The sequence below is a fragment of the Quercus robur genome, chromosome 2 (genome assembly GCF_932294415.1).
Source record: "Quercus robur chromosome 2, dhQueRobu3.1, whole genome shotgun sequence".
In the NCBI taxonomy this organism is placed as follows: domain Eukaryota; kingdom Viridiplantae; phylum Streptophyta; class Magnoliopsida; order Fagales; family Fagaceae; genus Quercus; species Quercus robur.
In genome coordinates, this window is record NC_065535.1 from 28,608,252 (window position 1) to 28,629,996 (window position 21,745).

The following is a 21,745-nucleotide window of genomic DNA, read 5'->3' on the forward strand; positions in this document are numbered from 1 at the left end:
TCAAATGTCAAATATTTGGCACATTTGGCACACCAAACACAAAAACAAAGCTTTATCAAATGTGTCAAATTTTTGCAACATGCTACAGTACCGTTGCATTTTGACATGGTACGAACTCAAATGACATTTGTACTTTATTATTTTTTTATTCATCTTTCTCTCTCATCCCACTCTGAGCCACTCCATCTCCACTTCTCCAGATCCTGCTATCTCTCCTCCCTCTCTGTCTAATCGCCCTCTCTCTAGTGAAGGATGGGTTCTGATGTGGGTATATTCTGGCATGGGCTCCAACGTGGGTCAGGTGATGATGTGGGTCGTGGGTATGGCAACGTGGTGGGTCGCAGCGAGCTAGGTTGTGGCGAGCTGGGTCACGACGAACTAGGTCACAGACTTACGACAGAGGTGAGTGGGTTTTGATGGGTTCAAATGGGGTTTGGGGTGGTTTCCTTCACCGGTTTGAGAATCGATGGTGGCTAGCTGTTTGGTTGGCTGGTACTTCGCGTGCTGGTGGTTTGATGGTTATAGGATTGAGGTTTGGGTCTGATGGATTGAGGTTTGGGTTAGTGGGTTTTGGTTGATTTTGTGCGTTTTGTGGTTTGGGTCAGTGGTTGATCATGGTTTGGGTTAGTGGTTGATCGTGGTTTGGATCAATGGGTTTTGGTTGATATTCAGAGTTTTTTGGTTTGTTGCGATACTTGACGATGGTTGATTGTGGGTTTGGTGGTTTGTTGCGAATCCTATCATGTTTGGCGGTGCTATGGTGGTGGTTTGGTTGGTTTGGTATGGGTTTTTGGGGTGGTTCTCGATATTTTTCTATGTGAATGGTGGTGGGTCTTGGTGTTTTGCTAGATTTATGATGGTGGGTCTTGGTGGTTTATGGTGTGTGTGCGTGTGTGTTTTTAAGGTGGCGTTGGTGGATGTGGGTTTATGCACGTGGTGGTTGGTCGGTGTTGTTGCAACAGTGGTTGTTGGTGGCTGTTGTCGCGACTGTGGTGGATGTGCCGTTGTTGTTGATGTTGTTGATGGTGATGAGAGGAAGGAGATAATATATTATTTTAATGTGTAGTAAATATTATTTTAATGTATAGAATTGAATGATAAAACATCTGATAAATGAAATATTATAAAATAATGTGATAAAATAATAAAGTAGACTTTTAGTGTGTCAAAATGGGTTTTTTTTTTTTTTTTTTGGTAACATCTGCTACGGATGCTCTAAAAGTGCATTTAATATCACATCACTTCTAATTTCAAATGACATAACACCACGTAAAGATTCAAAAAATAAAAACTTAGCTATAAAATGGACTATCTCTAAGGATACATACAATGGTACCTTTGTATAGTATAAACCATTACACAAACAGCATACAAGATTATCATTTCAAACACAAGCTCCAAAAGCATTGTTATTCACCATATGATTGTAGGACAAATATGTCAATGGATAATCTTAACAATCATATTGTACTGCAATAAACCATCCAATTCCAAATTCTTCTCCATATGCATATGTTTATACATGCCAATTAATCGATTCTATACAGCTCAAAGTATTGTAATTTGACCAGCCATATAAAATGCAATTCAAACCATCAACTAATTTTTTTTTTTTTTTTTAAAGAATTTTAACATGACATTTGCTCCTGATAATTGTTTTTTATCATCAGATCAAGACACCAATTGATGAGAATCAAACCCTATATCTCTTATTCAAAAGCAAGAGATTTTACCATCAACTAAAGTCTAACAATATAATAGCATACATAAACAGTCCAGCATCATTCCCAATTTACAATTGGGCTTAATTTTCATTATTTCATATCATACCATAAAAAAGATCTTTTCCTCTTTAAATGCTTAATTGCTTATGGTACGACAGATTCTTTCTACAGTGTGAGTAGAAAGCTGTCCGACTATGTTGAGAAATCAATCCAAAATTCATTCTCTATCAGCTTATACTATGCATTGTTTCCTTAAAGCAAAGAGTTTGCTTGTAAAATTTTGATACATATTGAAGCAAATATCTTTACAATTGTGGAGAGTACAATTACAAATATAGCCTTTTCAGAAAGATGACTTTCTCCTGTTGGTGCATCAAAATCTCCTTCTGAAAGAGGATTGAGCTCACTACTACTCTATATGAGATCTACGGCAGGATTATGATGGATACTAATTTTTAAAACTCCCATCTTTCTCTGTCTGAAACACCCACAAGGCCAGCCAACACCCACAGTTTTCTCCATATGCACCATAATATCATCCTAGGAAAAACATGTCTACGGATAATCTTAGCAGCAAGTAAACATATATTACTACAACACAAATCATCCAATTCCAAATTCTTCTCCATATATAATTGCCAATCAATTATACTCAGCTCAGAACATTGTAATTTGACCAGCCATATTAAAGTTTAACATGGTTATAACTAAACAGCACAAAATAAGCAGCCCAGCCTCTTTCCCTGTTCACAATTATACTTAATTTCCCATTATTCCATATGATATCATAAAAACAGATCCTTATAATTTCAAATACATCCATTTCATAGTTCAGATTAAATATAGAATCTAAGAGTGAATCTAATATCACATCATATAAAACTTTAAATGACATGATGCCATATACACTGTTAGGTACTGAAAATAAAATCTTAACCATGAAACAGACTCTCATCAACAATACATACATTAACACTAAATAGGAAAATATTCTTACCCTATGAGACCCAATTAAGCTGATGAATCAGCTGCAAATAGGGCATAGAACCAAGCCATTCTCATTACAATCAGAGCACCTCACCACTACAGTCCTCTCTACTCTTCGACCCACCTCTTCTTTCACCACCATAACCATCTTACAACTCCCACTACACCTAAAACAAGGCAAAAATCTCACATCCCCACAACCCTCACACACACTACTAACCCCACCAACCCCAAATCCACCTCTTTTCTTAGGCAAACCATTAAAAATCTCACCAACCAAACCTTCCTCCACCATTTTCAACACCTCATCACACCCACCCACATACCTTCCCTTCACAAAAACCCTCGGAGGCACCATTTCCTTCCCTTTCATTAGTTCTCTCAGCTCTTCTCTGAACCCACGATCCATCGATATATCTCGCTCTGTAAACAACACTCCTAAACTCTGTAACACTGCCCTCACAGCATTGCATTGCTCGAAGGTCTTCCGAACGCCCCGCAACGTCGTCGTGTAGAGAACCACTTTGTTTTCTCCGTTTGGTGGACATAGTTTCTCGAACTTGTCGAGAACAAAAACATGGTCGTTTGAGCTAGTATTAGGCTTGTTGGGGTTTGAGTTTTCTTTGTTGTTATTAAGGTTTTTGAAGAAACGGAAACTCTCGGAGTTGTTGTGGTGGTCGAGGCCAGCCATGAGTTCCCACGAGTTGATGACGTCAGCAGGCTGGAACTTGGGTTCAGACCAGAGAGACCTGGGTTCGGACCATAGGGACTTGGGCTCGGAGAGGGTGAAACGAGTGGGTGGGGTTGTGGGCGGAGGAGGAGTGGTGGGGTTTGAGTTTTGTGGCGGTGGGTCAAGAGTGAGGAGGCCATAGGTGGTGGAAGTGAGAGAAACAATGTGTTGACTCAGTGATGAACTGCCGAGTTGGGTGAACTCTTCGTCATGGTTGAGCAGATTGGAAGACACACAACCCATGATTTTGATTTGATGAAAGATGAAACTCTCTCTCTCTCTCTGTTTCTGATTTTGAAAATTCAAAAAAAGAAAAATAGTGTGAGAAAGTTGGAGAAAGAATAAGGACAAAAGGTTGAGATACAGGGAAACACTTTTGGGACTATTGATTTTTTGGGAAAGTTAGTAATAAAATAATGAGCAGTGTGGTTTCTTTTTTGTTGCATTCAATTTTTTTTGAAATCTTGAATGTTGTGCTTTTGGCAACTGTGTAGGTGTAGCGTGTAGGCGCTGGAGTACACGAGCTTTGAGCGCTAAAATTTATAATTCAAAATTTGGTGAGATGATAATGATATTGAATAAATGAAGACTCGAAGACACGTCTTGAGACGAATATCCTTGGTGGTCTTGGGCCGGTTGGGTTTTGTTGGTCTTGGGCTCATACTTAGTTATAGAACAGTGAAATTCATTGGGGAGTTTTTTTTTTTTTTTTTTTTTGTAGAAATATCTTAAATGTGCCCAATTTCACCCATAAATTTTATAAAATTATAGGAAGTGAGTAATGGTGTATTATTTTCATATTTACGTATGACAATTATCAATTTTATTTTCTCTCTTGTGAACCTTAACAATTTTTTTTAAAAAACAAATGATGTCATTCTTGACTGACAAAGGAAAACTTATCCTCTTTCTTTTTTCTTTTTTTGGGCATGCATTAGTTTTGAATTGAGATGTACAAATTACAATTTATGGCATGTCAAAGATGGGTCCTCATTTTGGTGATTAGGTTATTGTTAATGGTATTTTAAATTCAAATTATATTTGTAAATTTCAGTTAGCTTAACTGATAAAATCTTCTGTCGTCAATATTTTTTAGTGCTACATGCCTTGTAACCTAAGTGGTTGGCACCTTTAGATATGTCCATGACCTCCAAGATTAAAATTCTTCTTCCCCCATTGTACCTATCAAAATATCAAAAAAAAGAAAAAGAAAAAAAAAAAAAAAAGAAAAAAAAAAGAGAGATTTGAGCTCAAACCCCGCTTATGCCAAAAATCAATTGGCATATTGGTCTGCTAATAAAAAGTAATCATCATAGAGTAGATCTCATAGATTGAATTCTATCTTATCTATCTAAAATAAAAAGTAACTCAAAAAAATAATAATTGAAGTATTTTCTTTCCATTCTTTTCTATTTTCAATTAATGTTATGAAAATTCTCAAAATCAGACACTATACATAAGAGAAATTAGAATTACTATAAATTTAATATAGACTATATTCTATATTAAAGAAGTTAATATTTTGTTAATTTTGATCATCATGAACAAGGTCAATTAATGTTCTCCACGCTTGAACTGCTTTTGATCTTACTACTTCCTAGTGAACCTGTTTGGGCTTAGGCTCAAGTTGCTTTGCTTGCTGTCTTGAAGCCCATGGATTTTGGCTTCTCTACCATTATTTTGGAGGGGATGTAGGGAATATACACGAAATTCCTAGATCTGTGAGATGCAAAATAGGAAAAAAATATATATGCGCCAAAAAAAAAAAAACAATCACACAAGACAATATTTATGTGGTTTGGCAATTTGCCTACGTCCATAAAGTTGCAGGAATTTTACTATTATCATGGAAAAATACAAGATGCGGCAGTATAGTTTTCTCTCTCAAAACAACCCCCCCTCCCAAAAAAAACCCTAATCTCCAAACAACAATTTTTCTATCATGTGTATAGGATTCACAATGGGCTAAAAAATGGGCCAAAAAAGGGTGTCGGCCCAAGCCTCTGCTCCATAGACTAAGCCTAAAAAAAAATCCCATTAAATACCATAACACTTTAATTTCGGGTCGGGTCATAATCTAGATTAAACATAACTAGGTTCCACAATACCCAACAAGAGATGCCTCTAATGTTATCAACCCTATTGACACTGGACTATAGCTTAGCTCCTATTATTTATGATATTAGGGAAAAGGTCTCTTTTTATTTATTTATTATTGGGTGGTATTCTGTATTTTGAGAACTTCTAGTTCAGCTCCTCCTATAATGTTAAAGGAACAATTACCATCTAATCTCTTCCTCCCATGATTTTGTCCAAGTCAGCAAGAAATGGAAAGAAGAAGAAGAAACTTGGGCTTTCAATTGAAAAATGTATGTCATCAATGCCTAATGTTGATATCATATTTTGTTCGCCTTGGATTTTTGTAAAATATTCCAACTTTGACCCCAAAAAAATCCTAATTTACATTGCTTAAATTTTCTTCTGTAATCTTTGAGAATTTCATCCTTTAAGTTGATTTAAGCCGATAGAATGAAATAACATCAAAACTAATTGTTTAGAAAGTCAAACCATAGCCAATGTGTACGTTCATTCAACCTAGATTGCAATGAATCAAGTCCAACTTCAAGAACTTTATTGAAACGAAGAAATTAACAATACATCGTTTAAAAGAGCTTGTTCAAGAAAGCAAGGACTCTCTTCTAACCAAACAGTGAAGTCATCAATGCCTAAAGCATATTTAGCTAAGAGATGAGCCGGTTTATTGGCTTGCTGACGAACATGGGAAAAAACCACTTGGCAAAAATTGTGAGAATCAGACAATGAACCATACACCATAGCAGCTATTGAAGAGGCTGGGGGAGAGGTCTCTTTTAGTGCATTTATGACAGTCAATGAATCACTCTTCAAAACAAACTCTTGGATCATCATATCCCTAGCAAAATGCAGACCGAACTCAATAGCTTTGGCTTCAACTTCCACCGCATTGAGGGGAGCTTGGATTTTCTTACTACACGCACCGATAATCCTACCAGCTGAGTCTCTAATTACCACGCCTATTCCAGTAGATTTTTGATGCGCAAAGACAGCATTGTTTATGTTTATTTTGAACGTACCAGCTAGAGGAGGACTCTAGTGGGCCTGTGTAGTCAAGCTAGGCCCATTCTCCACCCCAAAGGAAGTTTCGGTGGAGCTTATCAATTTCTTTGCAAACTTTGGTAGGGAGGAAAATGCATTGCATGATGTGGGTGGGAAGAGTAGAGGTGATAGAGTTAATGAGGGTGAGGCGGCCAGCAAAGGAAAGTGTGTTTGCTTTTCGACTAGCAAGTCTAGCATAGAGCTTATCAATGATGAAGTTGTACACCCTTTTATTGCACCAGTCAGTGAGGATGGGGGTGCCAAGATATTTGCCAAAGTCTCTTGTAGAGGAAAAACCAAGCTCATTCTCAACCATCTTAATTTTGTTGGGGGGGGGGGGGGGGGGCAGTGCAGGAAAAGAATAAATTTTGGATTTTGAGTGATTAATTTTTTGACCAATGGCAAGGCAAAAGGTGTCTAAGATTTTCTTGATGGTATGACAGTTTTTTGAGGAGACTGTTGCGAAGAGGATGAGATCATCAACAAAGAAGAGGTGAGTGAAAGTAGGACCATTTCTAGAGGCTTTGATGCCTTTCCAATTATCGATTGAAACTTCTTCTTGAATGAGCCAGACAAGGTATTTCATGCAGAGAACGAAGATGTAGGGGGAGGAGGATCCCCTTGTTTGATGCCTCTGGAAGGTTGGAAGGGTTCCAAACGGTCACCATTGAGAAGAATAGAGAGGTTAGAAGAGGAGATGCAAGACATGATGAGCGAGGTCCAATTAGGTGGGAATTTAAAGTAGATAAGGGTTTTTCTAATAAAACCCCCATTCCAATCTGTTGAAAGCTTTCTCTAGGTCAATTTTTATGGCCATGGTACCCTTTTTGCTTTTTGAGGTGGTCATTGAATGAATGATTTCTTGTGTGAGGATGATATTGTCGCTGGCTTTCTGATTCGGGATGAAACCAATGTTATGAATACCGTTTCGGACCCCGTTTCGTTTTGCCCATTGGAACAGAATATTTTGGTACTGGCCTATTTCGACATACCGTTTCAGGGTGTTTCGGAGTTACATTATTTTATAATAGAAAATATATATTATTAATAAAAAAAAAAAAACCTATATAAATTATTAGGGGTTTTAAAGAAGTTATAAGTACATATTACTAAAATGTAATCTTCAAGCCCAAATAATAATAATAATAATAAGTATCAGTTCAATCATTTATAAAATATAATAAGAGTAATAATATGGGGGGAAAAAAAACTTGATGTTAATATTAGTAGTTGGAACAGTGGAAAAAGGTTAAAGCTGGAACATTTATTTTTATTGTTAGTCACGTGGGGCTCACAAAAACAAAACAAAGAAAAAAATTCAAAATTTTAAAACACAAGTGAGTCAGTGACAAAGTAGAAGAGTATGAGGGCTGGCAAAAACAGAACAAATAAAAAATTTAAAACAAAGGACATAGCATTTAAGGAAGAGTAAGGAGGCTGACAAATAGTCATATACATTACCTGTACAGCACACAAATAAAAAAGGAAAGGCAGATTGGCAACAGGATCAAAACCCACTAGAAGAAAAAATCAAAAAGAGAAGAAGAGAAGAAGAAGGGTCCCAAACCCACCAGAAGAAGAAGAAGGGTCTAAAACGCAGGGAAAAAAAAAAAAGGTCCGTAACCAAGAAGAAAAAGAAGAAGAAGGTAGGAATTTTTTTTTTTTTTAAAGCCAAAATCTAGTACCGGCCGAAATTTGTATTTTAGCTAAAATGGTTGGAACACCCCGAAATAGGCCAAAATTTGACTCGAGGTGGAACAGGGGCTATTATAGTATCAGTTTGCATGCCGGTACGAAATATTCTAGCCATTCAGGCCAAAACGAAACGAAATCAATAACAATGGTTGAAACTAGCTTGGAAAGGATGGATAAGGTCGATAAGATGGGGCCTAAGGCGACGGACAATGATTTTTGTGATGGCTTTGTAGAGGGTGTTGTATAAGCCGATGGGCCAGAATTGGTGGATAGTTTCTGGTTTTGAGATTTTAGGGATGAGGTAAAGGAGTGTGGCATTCAGGTCCTCCGAAATCTTATGGGTTCTGAAAATTTTCTTTAAGAAGGAGGTAATGGATCTGCCAACAATGTTCCAATATTTTTGGAAGAACACCGGATGGAAGCCATTTGGGCCAGGAGCCTTTAGGGGCTTGAAGGAGAATATAGCCTCTTTAATTTCAATGTTAGAGACACCATGAAGGTCAAGAAGGCTTTCGGGGATGGAAGGGAAGTGGGGCAGGGGGATGTGATTCCAATGAGCATACAGTGCCTCTAAGGTGTAAAGGGAGGTGAAATGGGAGAGAATTTGATCATGGATATCAGTTGGGGAGTGCGTCCAATTTCCAACAGAGTCTTTGAGGCACTAAATTTTATTGTGGTGTCATCTACGAATAGTGGAGAGGTGAAAGAATTTTGTGTTGCGGTCTCCCAGCAAGGTCCATTCGGTTCTGGATTTGACAGCCCAAAATTCTTCTTCCAATTTTAGGATATGTTGGAATTCCAGGTTGAGATTTTTTTCCAAATTGGTGAGGAAGGGAGAGTGGTAGGAGCAAAGAGCTATCTGGAGGCTGTTGAGCAGAGTAAGAACCTTTTTTTTTTTTTTGGAAAATATTTCCAAAGACATTCTTATTCCAAATTTTGATTTTATTGGTGGTCCTTAAGAGTAAGAGTAGCATCCTCTGGGTGTGAGTTCCAAGAGCCTTGGATGATTTTAGGGAACGAAGGATCGCTGAACCAGATGGTTTTAGCCTAAAGGGTTGGTTTGAACGTGAGAGGTTAGAAGGGGAGGAATTGATAAGGATAGGGTAGTGGTTAGAAGAGGTTTTTGAGAGATGAAGCAAAGTAGTTTCTTCGAAGAGGAGGTGCCAACCAGGGTTACACAGGGCTTTATCCAAGCGTTTCATGACCACACAATTATTTCTTTTATTAGTCCAGGTGAAACAGGGTCCATTATAGCCTAAGTCCAACAGGTTGCATTTGTTGAGGAGATTATTGAAGTGAGCAATGCAATTATGATTAGGGGGAAAGCAGCTGAAGTTTTCATGATCGTTGAGAATGACATTAAAGTCACCTACTAAAAGTCAAGGGATAGAGTGGGAGGAAGCAAAGGAAGCTAAATCTTCCAAAAGGTGAAGACAGGTATTAAGGTTAGGGTTAGCATAAATTGCAAAAAATAACCAAACAAAGTCAGGGTTAGAGGCACACACCTGAACAAAAGCGGGGATGGCCTGATTAGTCACTGAGAGAATGTCTAAGGTTGTTTCATCGGAGTTTCAGAGAATCCAAATGCCTCCACTAAAACCATTTGCATCAGAGCGACAGACATTGTCGAAACCAAGGTTAGAACTTATATCTTCAGCTCTGGCACTTGAAATTCGGGTCTTCATGAAGATTGCAATGGAAGGTCGATGTAGACAATTAAGGGCTGAGAAGTTTCTTCTGAAATTCGAATTTCCTGCACCTCCACAGTTCCAAACAAGAATTTTCATTGGGGACAAGTTAAAAGGGTTGGTTTGGTGAGCCAAACCCAATCTCCATACCCATGGGGTTTGGGTTAGGAATTCCCGAGGTTGTGGTTTCAGCACCAAGCGATAGGAATGACTCCTTGTCGGGGGGTTTTGGGTGAGGTCCAAGGACAATCTGAATGCAAGTACCTGGTGATGGACATTAATGATCATCAATGACCATGCACTCCTTGAGAAAATTAGACAAATGATGGAATTCTCCAGTGAGATTAGTGTCGTCGATGCTTCTTGGCTTCTGCAATGCTCTACTTTGAAGGTCTCCTCTGAATGGTCAGCGAAGTGTGTTGGGGAGGGGCATGCATGGGAGGTAAATGGGGAGTGGTAATGGTAGTGGGGTTGGTTATCGCTATCGGGACGATTGCGAGATTGGGGGACAGAGTGATCACAACTCTTCTGAAGGGAGTGTTCGGAGGGAGAGATGGAGCTTAGGCTCTTAAGGTTGTCTCCACCTCTTCCTCTATGTGTGAACAAAACAGACTCGAGCAGCTTCTTATCCAATTGAAGAGGTTGTTTCCGATGGGCCTTAGACAACCTTTTGAGAATAGAGGCCAATTGTCTTGGGTTTGGGGGTTAAACAACAGTGAGTGAGGGATCATCAGAGGGCTTAAGTTGGGACTCTGTACTAGAGATGAGGACAACATCATGGGCAGAAGCTTGTTTGGGAGTTCTTTGGTTCAGGGTGATTTGAGGGTCAAGTTGGCTAAAGGGTTGGACCAACGGAAAAGGGGGGGAACTTTCCATGAAGTTGGTTTCAAGGGGAGCGTGATCTGTGACAATAGGGTCTAGTGAAGGGGAGGTAGAAGAGGAAAGAGCAGCAATGCCAGTGGTGTGGGGGGGGGGGGGGAGGGGCGGACAGGTTTGATGAAGGATTTTGGAAATTTGGCTTGGGAAGGGGTTCGATAGGAACGGTGGAAGGAGGAATGCCTGAGGTTGAGAAGGCCAAGTTTCATTGGAATGTGGGGAGGTTGGAGTGTAAGCAGAGGCATCAGAGATTCTTTCAGAGGAGTTTGAAAATTGCTTAGTGTTATCTAAGTTGTCAACCACTAAGGGAGCAAATGGGCTTACAGATTGGGCCTCAAAGGACGAAGTGGGCTGGGTTTGAGCACCTTTGGGCTTAACAACACGGGTACAAGGTGGGGTGGGGTTAGAGCGTGACCTGTTAGGGTGAGCTGGCTGTTGTCGTGGAAGCAAGGAAAGTCCACGTGGCTACGGAATGCTGTTGGACATGTTTCGAGGATTCTGTGTGTTGGCACTAGGGTTTTTTGGTTTTAACAGTCTCTTGCATTGGACCAACATCCATCTTCTGAACTCCTTGGGGTTATTCAGTTCTGAAGGTTCGTTAACAGCTGAAGGGGACGGTTAAGGTTCAAGGGCGATGTTGTTTGGTGAAGGGTGGTTTGGACGAATGATGGAGGGATAGTGGGAGGCCCTGTGACCAACAAAACCACATTCTAAGCAAACGGAAGAGATGCCTTTGTGTTGGACAGGCTGGAGGACGTTGCCGATGCAGATCTTGGGAAAGAGGGGAGTTTCGAGGTCTATTTGGATGCAGACACAAGCATAACGACCTCGCAAGTTATCCATGGTTTTGGCATCAATCTTGAGCAACTAAGCCAGCTGGTTGCCGATCCTTCAAAGAATGGTGTTAAAGTAGAGCTTTATCGGAAGTTTAGGTAGGTGAGCCCAGACTGCTGTGGTGGTGATTTTAGCCTCTGAGGGGCAGAATCTGGGGGACCAATTACGAATGGATAGGAACTGTTGGCTGATGAACCAATTCATTAATGACTCTCCAATAGTCTTCTTGAAGCTTGAAACGGACGAGGAAGAAGTCGAGACTGAGGTTGATGACTTGCATGTCACCTTCTAGTTTCCAGAGAGCTCGAACCTTGTAGTTTAAATATTTGTATCCTAAGGATTTGCCAAAGGCTTTGACAACAAGGGTGGAGCGCCAAGGTGCTTTGGTTCACTTTTTTTCTTTGTTGGAGAGGAGGATGACGGGATATGGTTCATTGTTGTCTTGGTCTATGTCAGAGTCAGCGTCATCGTCTTCTAGGCATGAGAAGGTTTGGTGGGGCTCCCAATCAGAGTTGGGGAGGATAACTGTATCTTTATATGATTTAAGGGGACATTGTGGAGTGAAAGCATGGGAGGACGCCTTCTGCTTCTTTGTACTGTGAACGAGGTGGTCAGTCTCCTCTAAAGAAAGGTCTGTGGCGTCGCCGTCAAGGGCATGGGCTTGGGAAGTGACGTTCATGAGAAGAGAAGTTCGTTTTATGGAGAATGAAACTTTGTCCATGTCAATATTTCACAATAAGTATTTGCCACATGTCAATAATAAATGAGTTGTTGCAACATCTTATTGTTGCAACCTATCAAAGCAATAACTTTTTACAAAGAAATTTTTGTTACTATTTCATTTAATTGATTGTGCACCATTAATCTTGACACAAAACCATCACTGTAATAACCTTATTTCAAAAAAAAATTAAAAACCTTTTATTGCAAAAAAAAAAAATTCTTGCAGCGAAACCTTTTCTTGCAACAACCTATTGCAATGACTTTGACTTATTGCAACGAAAAATTTCAATGTAATAAAATTTTTTCCTTATAGTATACCCTAAGTGTTTGATTGGATACTCACCCATGGAATTGGTTGACGACTGAGGACTTTGGAAAGACTTGTTATCTCTTATCTATTGTGGCCAATGTCATTATTAAGGCAATTTTAATTGTTGTTGCCACCATACATGTGAGGGGATATGATGTTGTGGCAGCCTGAAGAAAGCACACACGATAGTCTCTTTAATGGACATAAACTAAATTTTTAGTTTCTGGGTAGTAAACCTAGAATCCATGAGGAATTCCTAGAATCCATGAGGAATTCCTTGAATCCACAAGGTGATAAATTGAAATCCACTAGAGAAAGAATTCAACAAAAAATATTTATTTTATTAATAATATATAATTGAATTGCTTTTGGAGGCTACAATACGTTTAAATAGTAAAAAGAAAACCTAGGACGGCTAGAAACCCTAAGGCGGCTACGAAAGCATATAAAACTCTAATTTGACTAAACAAATTTAAAAACACCTAAAATAAGGAAATAAATAACCTAAACCTAAAATTACAAAAATTACATAAAAATACTAAAATTAAATAATTACAAAAATTAAATATTAAACCATGACCTGTATTAGATCCCTCCACTTGAAACAAACTTGTTCTCGAGTTGATGGTCGGAATTTGAAATCTTCCGCTCCAAATAAACAAATACTTTAAATGCTTTAATAACTTGATTCGGTTTTGAAACTTGAATTCTTCATAAAGTGTAGCATAAAATTTCTTCTCATCTACCTTCAATTTATTTGCAACATCAATCAACAAAGGGTTGATAATAAAATTAAAATTTTCTACTCGAAGAAAATCAACATATTGTGTAGTCATTTTTAACAAATCAACCAGAACCTGGGGATTGTGTGTGATGGACTCATCCTCATATTTAACCTTAATTGGATCTTCCACAATATTCTCAATAATTACCATCTTTTGATTTCTGTCAATTGGATCTTCCACAATCAACTCAGCCTTTTTTTTTTTTTTTTTTTTTTACTTCTTCATTAAATTTTTGAGAAGTGGTATCTTCAAGTTTCAATTCAACAACTTGTTGCAAGTCTTGCTCTTTTTTAACCACTTCAAAATTTTCTTTAGAAATAGGCTGCTTCTTCTCAACTCTCAAACCCTTTCCTTTAATTGACACATGGACTTGGCTGTGAAAATTTTGGTTTTGTGGTTGACCTTTCATGTTTTGAACATATTGTTTTTCATGTGAATATAAAGATTTATAATCAACACTTGTATAGTTCAGTATATCATAATAGTCATTAGGAAACCATAAATCAATTAATACATTTTTCATTCTTTGCCAAGAGCAGGTTGGATGCTTACCTTGCCACTTTCTATCAATTTGAATGTCTTCCCACCATTCCTTTGCTTCATCATCCAATTTATTAGATGTAAGCCGTACTCTTTCTTCATCACAAATCTTCCAAAAATTAAAATACTCTTCCAAATCAAGCAGCCAGTTGTACAAGCAAGTTAGATTTGGAAAACTAGTATGAAAAATGTATGATATATTTGATAGTACATTTTGATGAAAAAGCTTAAAATCAATAAAAATAGAAGCTTTAACATCATAACGTCAAGAGAAAAAGAAAGTAGTGCAAGGAAAGTTAAGATGACAACGAGATGTACGTGGAAAACCCTTTAAATGGGATTAAAAAAACCACAGGTGAGTAAGGGTGAATGTCCCTTACTCTATCAAGCTTTCTATTATATGAAAATGGAGGTTTCCCTTGTATAGTAGTGGTGTTCTTACTAAAGGAGAGGCCTTTTCTCTACCTCACTTCCTCACAAATTTCTTGCCATTTTCTCTATTGTTCTATCTTGGTTCTTACCCTAATAGTTCAACAACATGTTCCTCTTATAGTCCGAGGAATGTTGCTAGGTACACAGGACAGATGTCAAACTGTGATTCCCCCATTCAAACTCTAATACAACTGTTGTACTATGTTGTGGTTGGAGGAGAGAGAGTAAGCACGCTGAGGTCAGTATAGCGACATGAAAGGTGACACTACCACTACATAGGGAGCAATCCTTAGGCAAGGAAAGGGGTATCAGGGGCATTGAGAGTAATGCACATGTCCCCAACAGTGGTATAACACAAGCACAACCAATGGAAGGGAATGATTTCATAACCTTTGACCAAAGAGGGTCACTATCTCCCTTTTATGAGTGCTGGGTGTCCATGTTAGGTGTAAATCTCACTCTTCCCCAAGATGGTCATGCCGTTGGCACGAACCAGAGATCCCTTCTCCTAGCCAACATTCCTTTTCCTTACTCATAGCCATTCCACATGTAGAGTCTAGATCTAGCCACGTCAGCATTCCCTCATGCCTTGGCTGGTGTACTGTACACCAATTAATAAGATCCAACTTACACATATCTCTGTCAAAGAATGGAATTTTCTTGTAGTTAGGAGTGCATCTTTGAATATATTCAACATTGTTGTTATGAGATGATTTCCTAGCAAGAAGAGTAGTAATCTTTTGCTCGATTTTGCCTATAATTTGCGGACTCTTTTCAAGAAATTGTTGATTCTCATCATGAGCCTCTTTACAAAATTCGAGAAACTTAGCCCTAGTGAGGACTGTGTTGTCGACGTCGTTGCCATTGTTGTTGTTGTGGTGGTCACCATCTCCCTGGTTAGCCATCAGACCAGGGTAAGTCAAGGCTTTGATATCACGGAAGCCTGAAGAAAGTACACATGATGCTCTCTTTGATGGACAAAAACTATATTGTTAGTTTCTGGGTAGTAAATCTCGAATCCACTCAGGATTCCTTGAATCCACAAGGTGATAAACTGGAATTCACTAAAGAAAGAATTCAACAAAAAATCTATATTTTATCAATAATCTATAACTGAATTGCCTTTGGAGGGTACAATACATTTAAATAGTAAAAAGAAAATATAGGGTGGCTAGAAACCCTAAGGCGGCTACAAAAGCATATAAAACCTTAATTTGACTAAACAACATTAAAAGCACCTAAAACAAGGAAATAAATAACCTAAACCTAAAATAATAAAAATTACATAAAAAATACTAAAATTAAATATTAAACCGTGTCCTAAATCAAGATATAAACATGGCACCCTTAAGCATCCTCAAAATTTCTTATTAGAGTATGATTTTGAGAAGAAGATGGAGGTCATGCTTGCACATAAAGTTGATGCAAAGAAGTTGGATGGCATCAAGGTAGTTATCCATATTATCTTCAATTTTGTTCTTAAAAAGTGCGTTGAAAAGAATATCCTGAAGATTTAAAGCATATGTATGATATGATACCTCGATGTGATGGGACAACAAACAGATGGGAAAATATTGTTAACCATCCATCACTATGGAATTGGGATATGAGAATTACATATCATGTATGTTGTATAAGACCATCAAACATCATGAAGAGTCACACTTTCCTCTATGTTAATAGAGCTAGAAAACTTTACACTAAACTAGACTATGGATGGAAATTAATAGATTTTATGTAATTTTTGTAGAATTTTGATTGTACACTATATTCATGGTTGTCAGGATTGGGAGTCAGGTACGATTGTACAATCCTAAGATCAAGGACTTAGATTGTAGTAGGATCATGCATTTTTCAATATCCCATGTAGGATCGATTGGATCAAGTGGGATCGGACTGATCTTATGATCCTAAACGGTCCTACTAAAAACCCAAATTTGCTTTGAATTGGCATAAAAAAGAAAAAGTACAATCAACCCAATGGATAGAAACAACCCACTATGCCCTATACTATAAATAAATAAATAAAAAACCTCACTTTAAATTAAAAACTTATTCCCTAAACCCCTAAAATCAACATGATTGGATTTTGCTATTGGATTTTGTACTATAGTTAACTACTTAGCTAGTTGTCATTTGCAAACTTATTTTGGATTTTGAACTTGGAACTTAGTACTATAGTTATAACTTTGTGACTGAAGGTGTCAGTTGCTCCGGCGAATGATGGTGGCGGTGCTGGTGGTGGGATGTGTTGACGGTTGGGTTTTTCTTATATTCTTTAATTATTTAATTTAGGTAACTAAAATAATGAAGCCACAAAATTAGGATTTAATTAAGTAAATAGACATGTGACAAGTTTTTATTTGTGTAATATAAAGTAGAGTAAAGAAAGTTGTAGAGAATATTTGAACTCAATTTTATAGGGTGAAGTTTTTTACCGTTTTCATTTGAGGTGGTCATTGTTTATATACATTTTGTTCCATTCCATAATTGGAATTACTTATTCATTTATTTTTTAATAAAGAATTTCTAAACAATTGGATGGAAAAGTTATAATTTGTCACTAGTTATTACCTAGTTTAACTAGTGACAAATTAGACATGGACAGCTTGTTTAAAAAAAAAAATAATAATAATAAAAAGACAGCGATAAGAAGAAGAAAAGCGGAAGGTCTGGGCTAATGTAGGCGAAGAAAGAAGTGGGCGATACGTTTTAACTTTTAAGGTGCTTCACCGTACTAGTCTTCACATGCAAATGCAATGCGAGTTTGTGGAGTCTAGTGATTCAATTTGAAAAATCAGAATTGGTAAAGCATCGGTAAAGTAAAAAAGACTTTATGTTTTGCCTTTGGACTTGCAATTATTATTGCTGATGGTAAGGCCAGGAGTATGAAAGACTAAAGGGAACTTAAAATGGGATGGGCTCATTTTTTCAATCCCCGTTACAAGTTACAAAACAACTGGGAATAGCTTTAAAGTTTCAGTGGGCATATTAATACAATAAATTCAATTTAGCTTCATTATTTTGTGGCTTTCTTTTTTGGCTAATTTAAAATTTGTCTTTGATTAATCCTGATTCATGCATATAATTGCAAGTGAATTTTTAACAATATGGGAAGCTTTTAGGATTGCCTCAATTTTTTCATGACTATATCCCACAGTAGCAAAAATAATTTTGTAATTGTGATTTGTGAACTAGGAATTTTAAATATGTTGCAGAAGATGTAGACAGAAGTGGGTGTTTATTGTTTTTGAATGGATAAATGGAGGGAGGCAGCTTTTCACTATTGTTTTCTGTTGATTGGCTCTTCCTATTCTTTCATTTCCCATGTGAAATGCAGAGGAAAAATGACTTGATAAACGCAGCATTTCATTGAAGAAGTGCAGGACTTGTCCATTGTTGGAGCCTTGAAGAGCATTGGAGCTACCAAACTTATAGTTGTTATTTTCTGGTAAACTATAAATACTGTCATTGTTTATGTCAAGTAGTAATTTTTTATTTTGGCTGAATATGTATAGTAGCACTATTATATGAGTTTGTATTTTGTGTTTTGTTTGAGGCGTAGCTGTAATTTGCTCTTACTTTGTGTAAGAATCAGTATAGGGAAGCAGACCAAAGAATCAAATCAGTTTGACCAGTCCACCAACTGGGAAATGAAGCCAAGCCAGTCACTTTTACCAAAAAAGGGATCCCCTTCTGACTCTTAATTCAGCGAACTTATTAGTTTCTTCTTGTGACATTTGTCGTTTTTAAGTCTTAACTTAGCCAAACAAAAGAACTTACAAAAGGTAGATACTAACACGTGAAACCATTAGAGTTCGTCAGTGTTATTTATAACAAAAATAAAAGCATGCTCATCGAAACCCCTGCTATTTTACAAGACGTTGGATTCTCGTGCAATCTCTCTCTCTCTCTCTCTCTCTCAATATCTAATTCTATCTTAATACGCATTATTTTTTTAATTTCTTGATGATTTCTAAATTCTGACACCTCCATTAGTTTTTGCCTGTGCCACTACGAAACACCTAGGCTTTGCAAATATATTGGAGCTTGTTCTCTAGAGGTTCTACAAACTATAATCTACACAAATGAACGTACTAGTTTCTTCCCTTGCTCTGTCTCATAAATTTCCCCCTATAGTTATAATAGTAAAGATATCAAATACAGTACTCACACCTCTCTCATATGCTTGCTTTTTAGCTGTAATGTAGCAAAGCTTCCTCACACCTATATATGGCAAAGAAAAGCAGTAGCTCTTGGTTGACAATAGTGAAAAGGGCATTCAGGTCTCCTACTAAAGAGAATGAGAAAAGAAGTAGCAAAAGAAGAGATGAACATGATCAAGAAGAGGAAGAAAAAGTAACAAATATATAGGAGTATATACTATCAATGTTATCTATTTTTACCATGCAGATAACACTATTTTATTATATGAAAAGCTATTTTGTTAATTAAAGTATTTAATTTTGGGTTGATTTGTGCAGAAAAGAGAGAAAAGAAGATGGCTTTTCAGAAAGCCAAGTAGTCATGTTCAACAATGTGAAGCAAATGCAAGAACAAATACTACTGCGATTGCACCCGTGGTTCCAGTTTTGGCTGCAGAGCATCGGCATGCAATTGCAGTGGCTGCTGCCACTGCAGCGGCAGCTGAAGCTGCTGTGGCAACAGCCCAAGCAGCGGTGGAGATTGTTCGGCTAACTAGGCCTTCCAGTTTTGTCAGAGAACATTATGCTGCTATAGTCATTCAAACAGCTTTTAGAGGATACTTAGTAAGTATAATGCTAGCGGCACAATATTTCACAACTGCAGTCTGCTGATAAGGCTTGTTTTGATAACAGCATCATCACTTTCATCCGAACTTGTCATTGACAACACTTCTATGATGCATCAATCACAGACCATATCAGTAATTGAAAAAAATATTGTGACCCTAAACCAATTGCATAAGAAAAAAGGTGCAAGAAACATTATACTTTTGCGGGTCATTGTTTTTTCTTCATTTATCACTACAAGAAAAGTCTCTTGTAGTAGTATTGATTTCTTATATATTGTTGTCCTTAAGAGTACATATTGATTTCTTATAGGCAAGAAGAGCTCTTCGTGCACTAAAGGGGCTAGTAAAACTTCAAGCTCTAGTAAGAGGGCACAATGTCCGAAAGCAAGCCAAGTTAACACTACAATGCATGCAAGCTTTGGTTCGAGCGCAAGATCGGGTGAGTGCTGATCAACGTGCAAGGCTTTCACATGAAGGGGGAAGAAGGTCCATGTTTGCCGAAACCAACAGCTTATGGGAGTCTAAATATCTTCATGACATCCGGGACAGGAAGTCCATGGTAAATAAGCTCCCTTCTCAAATCCTTCTAAGTACACCATATTTTTCTTAAATGGATGTTATAACTTGCTATTGTATCACAGTCCAAAGATACATGTTGTGATGCGGATGATTGGGATGACCGCCCGCATACAAGTGAGGAGATTGAAGCCATGTTGTTGAGTAGAAAAGAAGCTGCTTTGAAACGTGAAAAGGCTCTTGCTTATGCTTTCTCTCACAAGGTATGTTCTTCCTCACAATTTGTTTTTGGGCAAAACTTAGGTACAGTTTTCATATCTTAGATTTCCAATTCATATGATTAAAGTGGCCCATGAGCCACACGGTTGTTAAAATAAGTACCAATTTTATTACAAAAAACTTACAAATTTACATGACAATATATATGATTTGTGTCATTTCAACAAAATAATAAATAAATGTCTTAATTATTTTTGTGTATTTTATGTTGCATCGGTCAACCACATGATTTTATTTAATTGGGAACATAATGTATGACACCTAATAATTTTGCTGTTTCTTTATTTTTGTGTTTGTATGGAAGTTGGAACTTAATCTCTTCCATGTCTTCAATTGCATATCAAGATATGGGGATCTCGTAGGAGCCGGAACATATCTGCAGGAGATGAAAAAGAGCTTGAAGAAAGAACAAAATGGCTAGAAAGGTGGATGGCCACAAAGCAACAGCACAACGACAGAGTTTCAACTGATAAAAGAGACCCTATAAAGACAGTAGAAATTGACACTTCTATGTCACACTCTTATTCTGGTCCAATACTTCAAAGACCACAAGAGCTAAATCATCGCCAAAAACAATCTACTCCACGTTCTGTAGCTTCTCCACTCCATAAAGCACACCACAACTTCACTTTCACACCCTCACCCTGTAAACACAAACCCCTGCAAGTGCGTTCAGCAAGCCCTCGATGCCTAAAAGAAGAGAAATGTTACTCAGCAGCTCATACACCAAACTTAGGCTCCATTTACTGCTACGGCAGTGGTGGCATGCGTGCTGCAATGCCAAACTACATGGCTGCCACTGAGTCTGCAAAGGCTCGAGTTCGATCATCACAAAGTACACCAAGACATAGGCCCTCAACACCCGAGAGAGAGCGAGTTTCTTCAGCAAAGAAGCGCTTATCATATCCAGTTCATGATGTTCGTAATAGTGTTGGCACTGAGTGCAGTAATCTTAGCCAGAACTTGAGAAGCCCCAGCTTTGATGGGTATTATTATTATGGAATGGAGCAACAGACAAACTTGTCTGCTTGTTATAATACGAGTGAGAGCCTTGGGGGACAAATTTCTCCATGTTCAACAACTGATCTAAGGTGGTTGAAGTCATGAAGTGACATAATTGTGAAGGTGATGATGAAGATGGTTATTAATTATTATCAATTGTCTTATTTGAAATTGAGAAGGAATTGTTTTAATGGAAGCAATGGTTAATTCTATAAATTGAGTCCACCTTGAGTAGATTTTCTTAAACAGATATTCTAAATTGGTTGAAAGGTGCAATGAATAATTTCACATTCACTAAAGTTGAGCACATCCATATTAATAGGATTTGCAATAATTGATTGAGTTTTGGATCACAAATTAATTTTGTACCACAACTTTTGTTATAAATCACTTTCATAGCTAACCACATTGAAGTTGTGGCAAAAAAAATTAACAGTCCTTTTCCAATATAACCAATTTTTTACCAGGGACCAATATGACCAATTTTATCAATGGGGTGAGTAAACTAGGAATAGGGACAAAATGCGAATATGAATGCATAAGTAGATCAATATAGTAGTCTAGCGGTAACAAAGTCAATGTTCCTTCTTTTGAATCAACTTGATTTGCCCTGAACCTTTCACAATGTCCTAAAATCATGTATTTACTATTTAATGTTCAATGCAATGTGGATGATGTTGGGTTTGTGGTATATTTTTTACTAACCTAAGGAATT

General features: G+C 37.6%; 2 protein-coding genes across 2 annotated transcripts; one reads left to right on the top strand and one right to left on the bottom strand.

Moving 5' to 3' along the window:
• Window positions 1-1,921: 1,921 nt before the first annotated feature.
• Window positions 1,922-3,939, bottom strand: LOC126713196 (uncharacterized protein At5g39865). The gene is made up of 2 exons (XM_050412884.1): window positions 2,722-3,939; window positions 1,922-2,264 (listed from the first exon to the last, which is right to left on the bottom strand). The coding sequence occupies exon 1, from the start codon at window positions 3,682-3,684 to the stop codon at window positions 2,749-2,751; it is 936 nt and encodes a 311-aa protein (XP_050268841.1). The 5' UTR covers window positions 3,685-3,939; the 3' UTR covers window positions 1,922-2,264; window positions 2,722-2,748.
• A 14,576-nt stretch (window positions 3,940-18,515) lies between these two features.
• On the top strand, window positions 18,516-21,300 carry LOC126713197 (protein IQ-DOMAIN 17-like). Its single transcript, XM_050412885.1, has 5 exons — window positions 18,516-18,818; window positions 18,944-19,228; window positions 19,544-19,792; window positions 19,875-20,012; window positions 20,374-21,300. Exons 1-5 carry the CDS (start codon window positions 18,693-18,695, stop codon window positions 21,133-21,135), a joined length of 1,560 nt encoding a protein of 519 aa, XP_050268842.1. The 5' UTR covers window positions 18,516-18,692; the 3' UTR covers window positions 21,136-21,300.
• The last annotated feature ends 445 nt before the right edge of the window (window positions 21,301-21,745 follow it).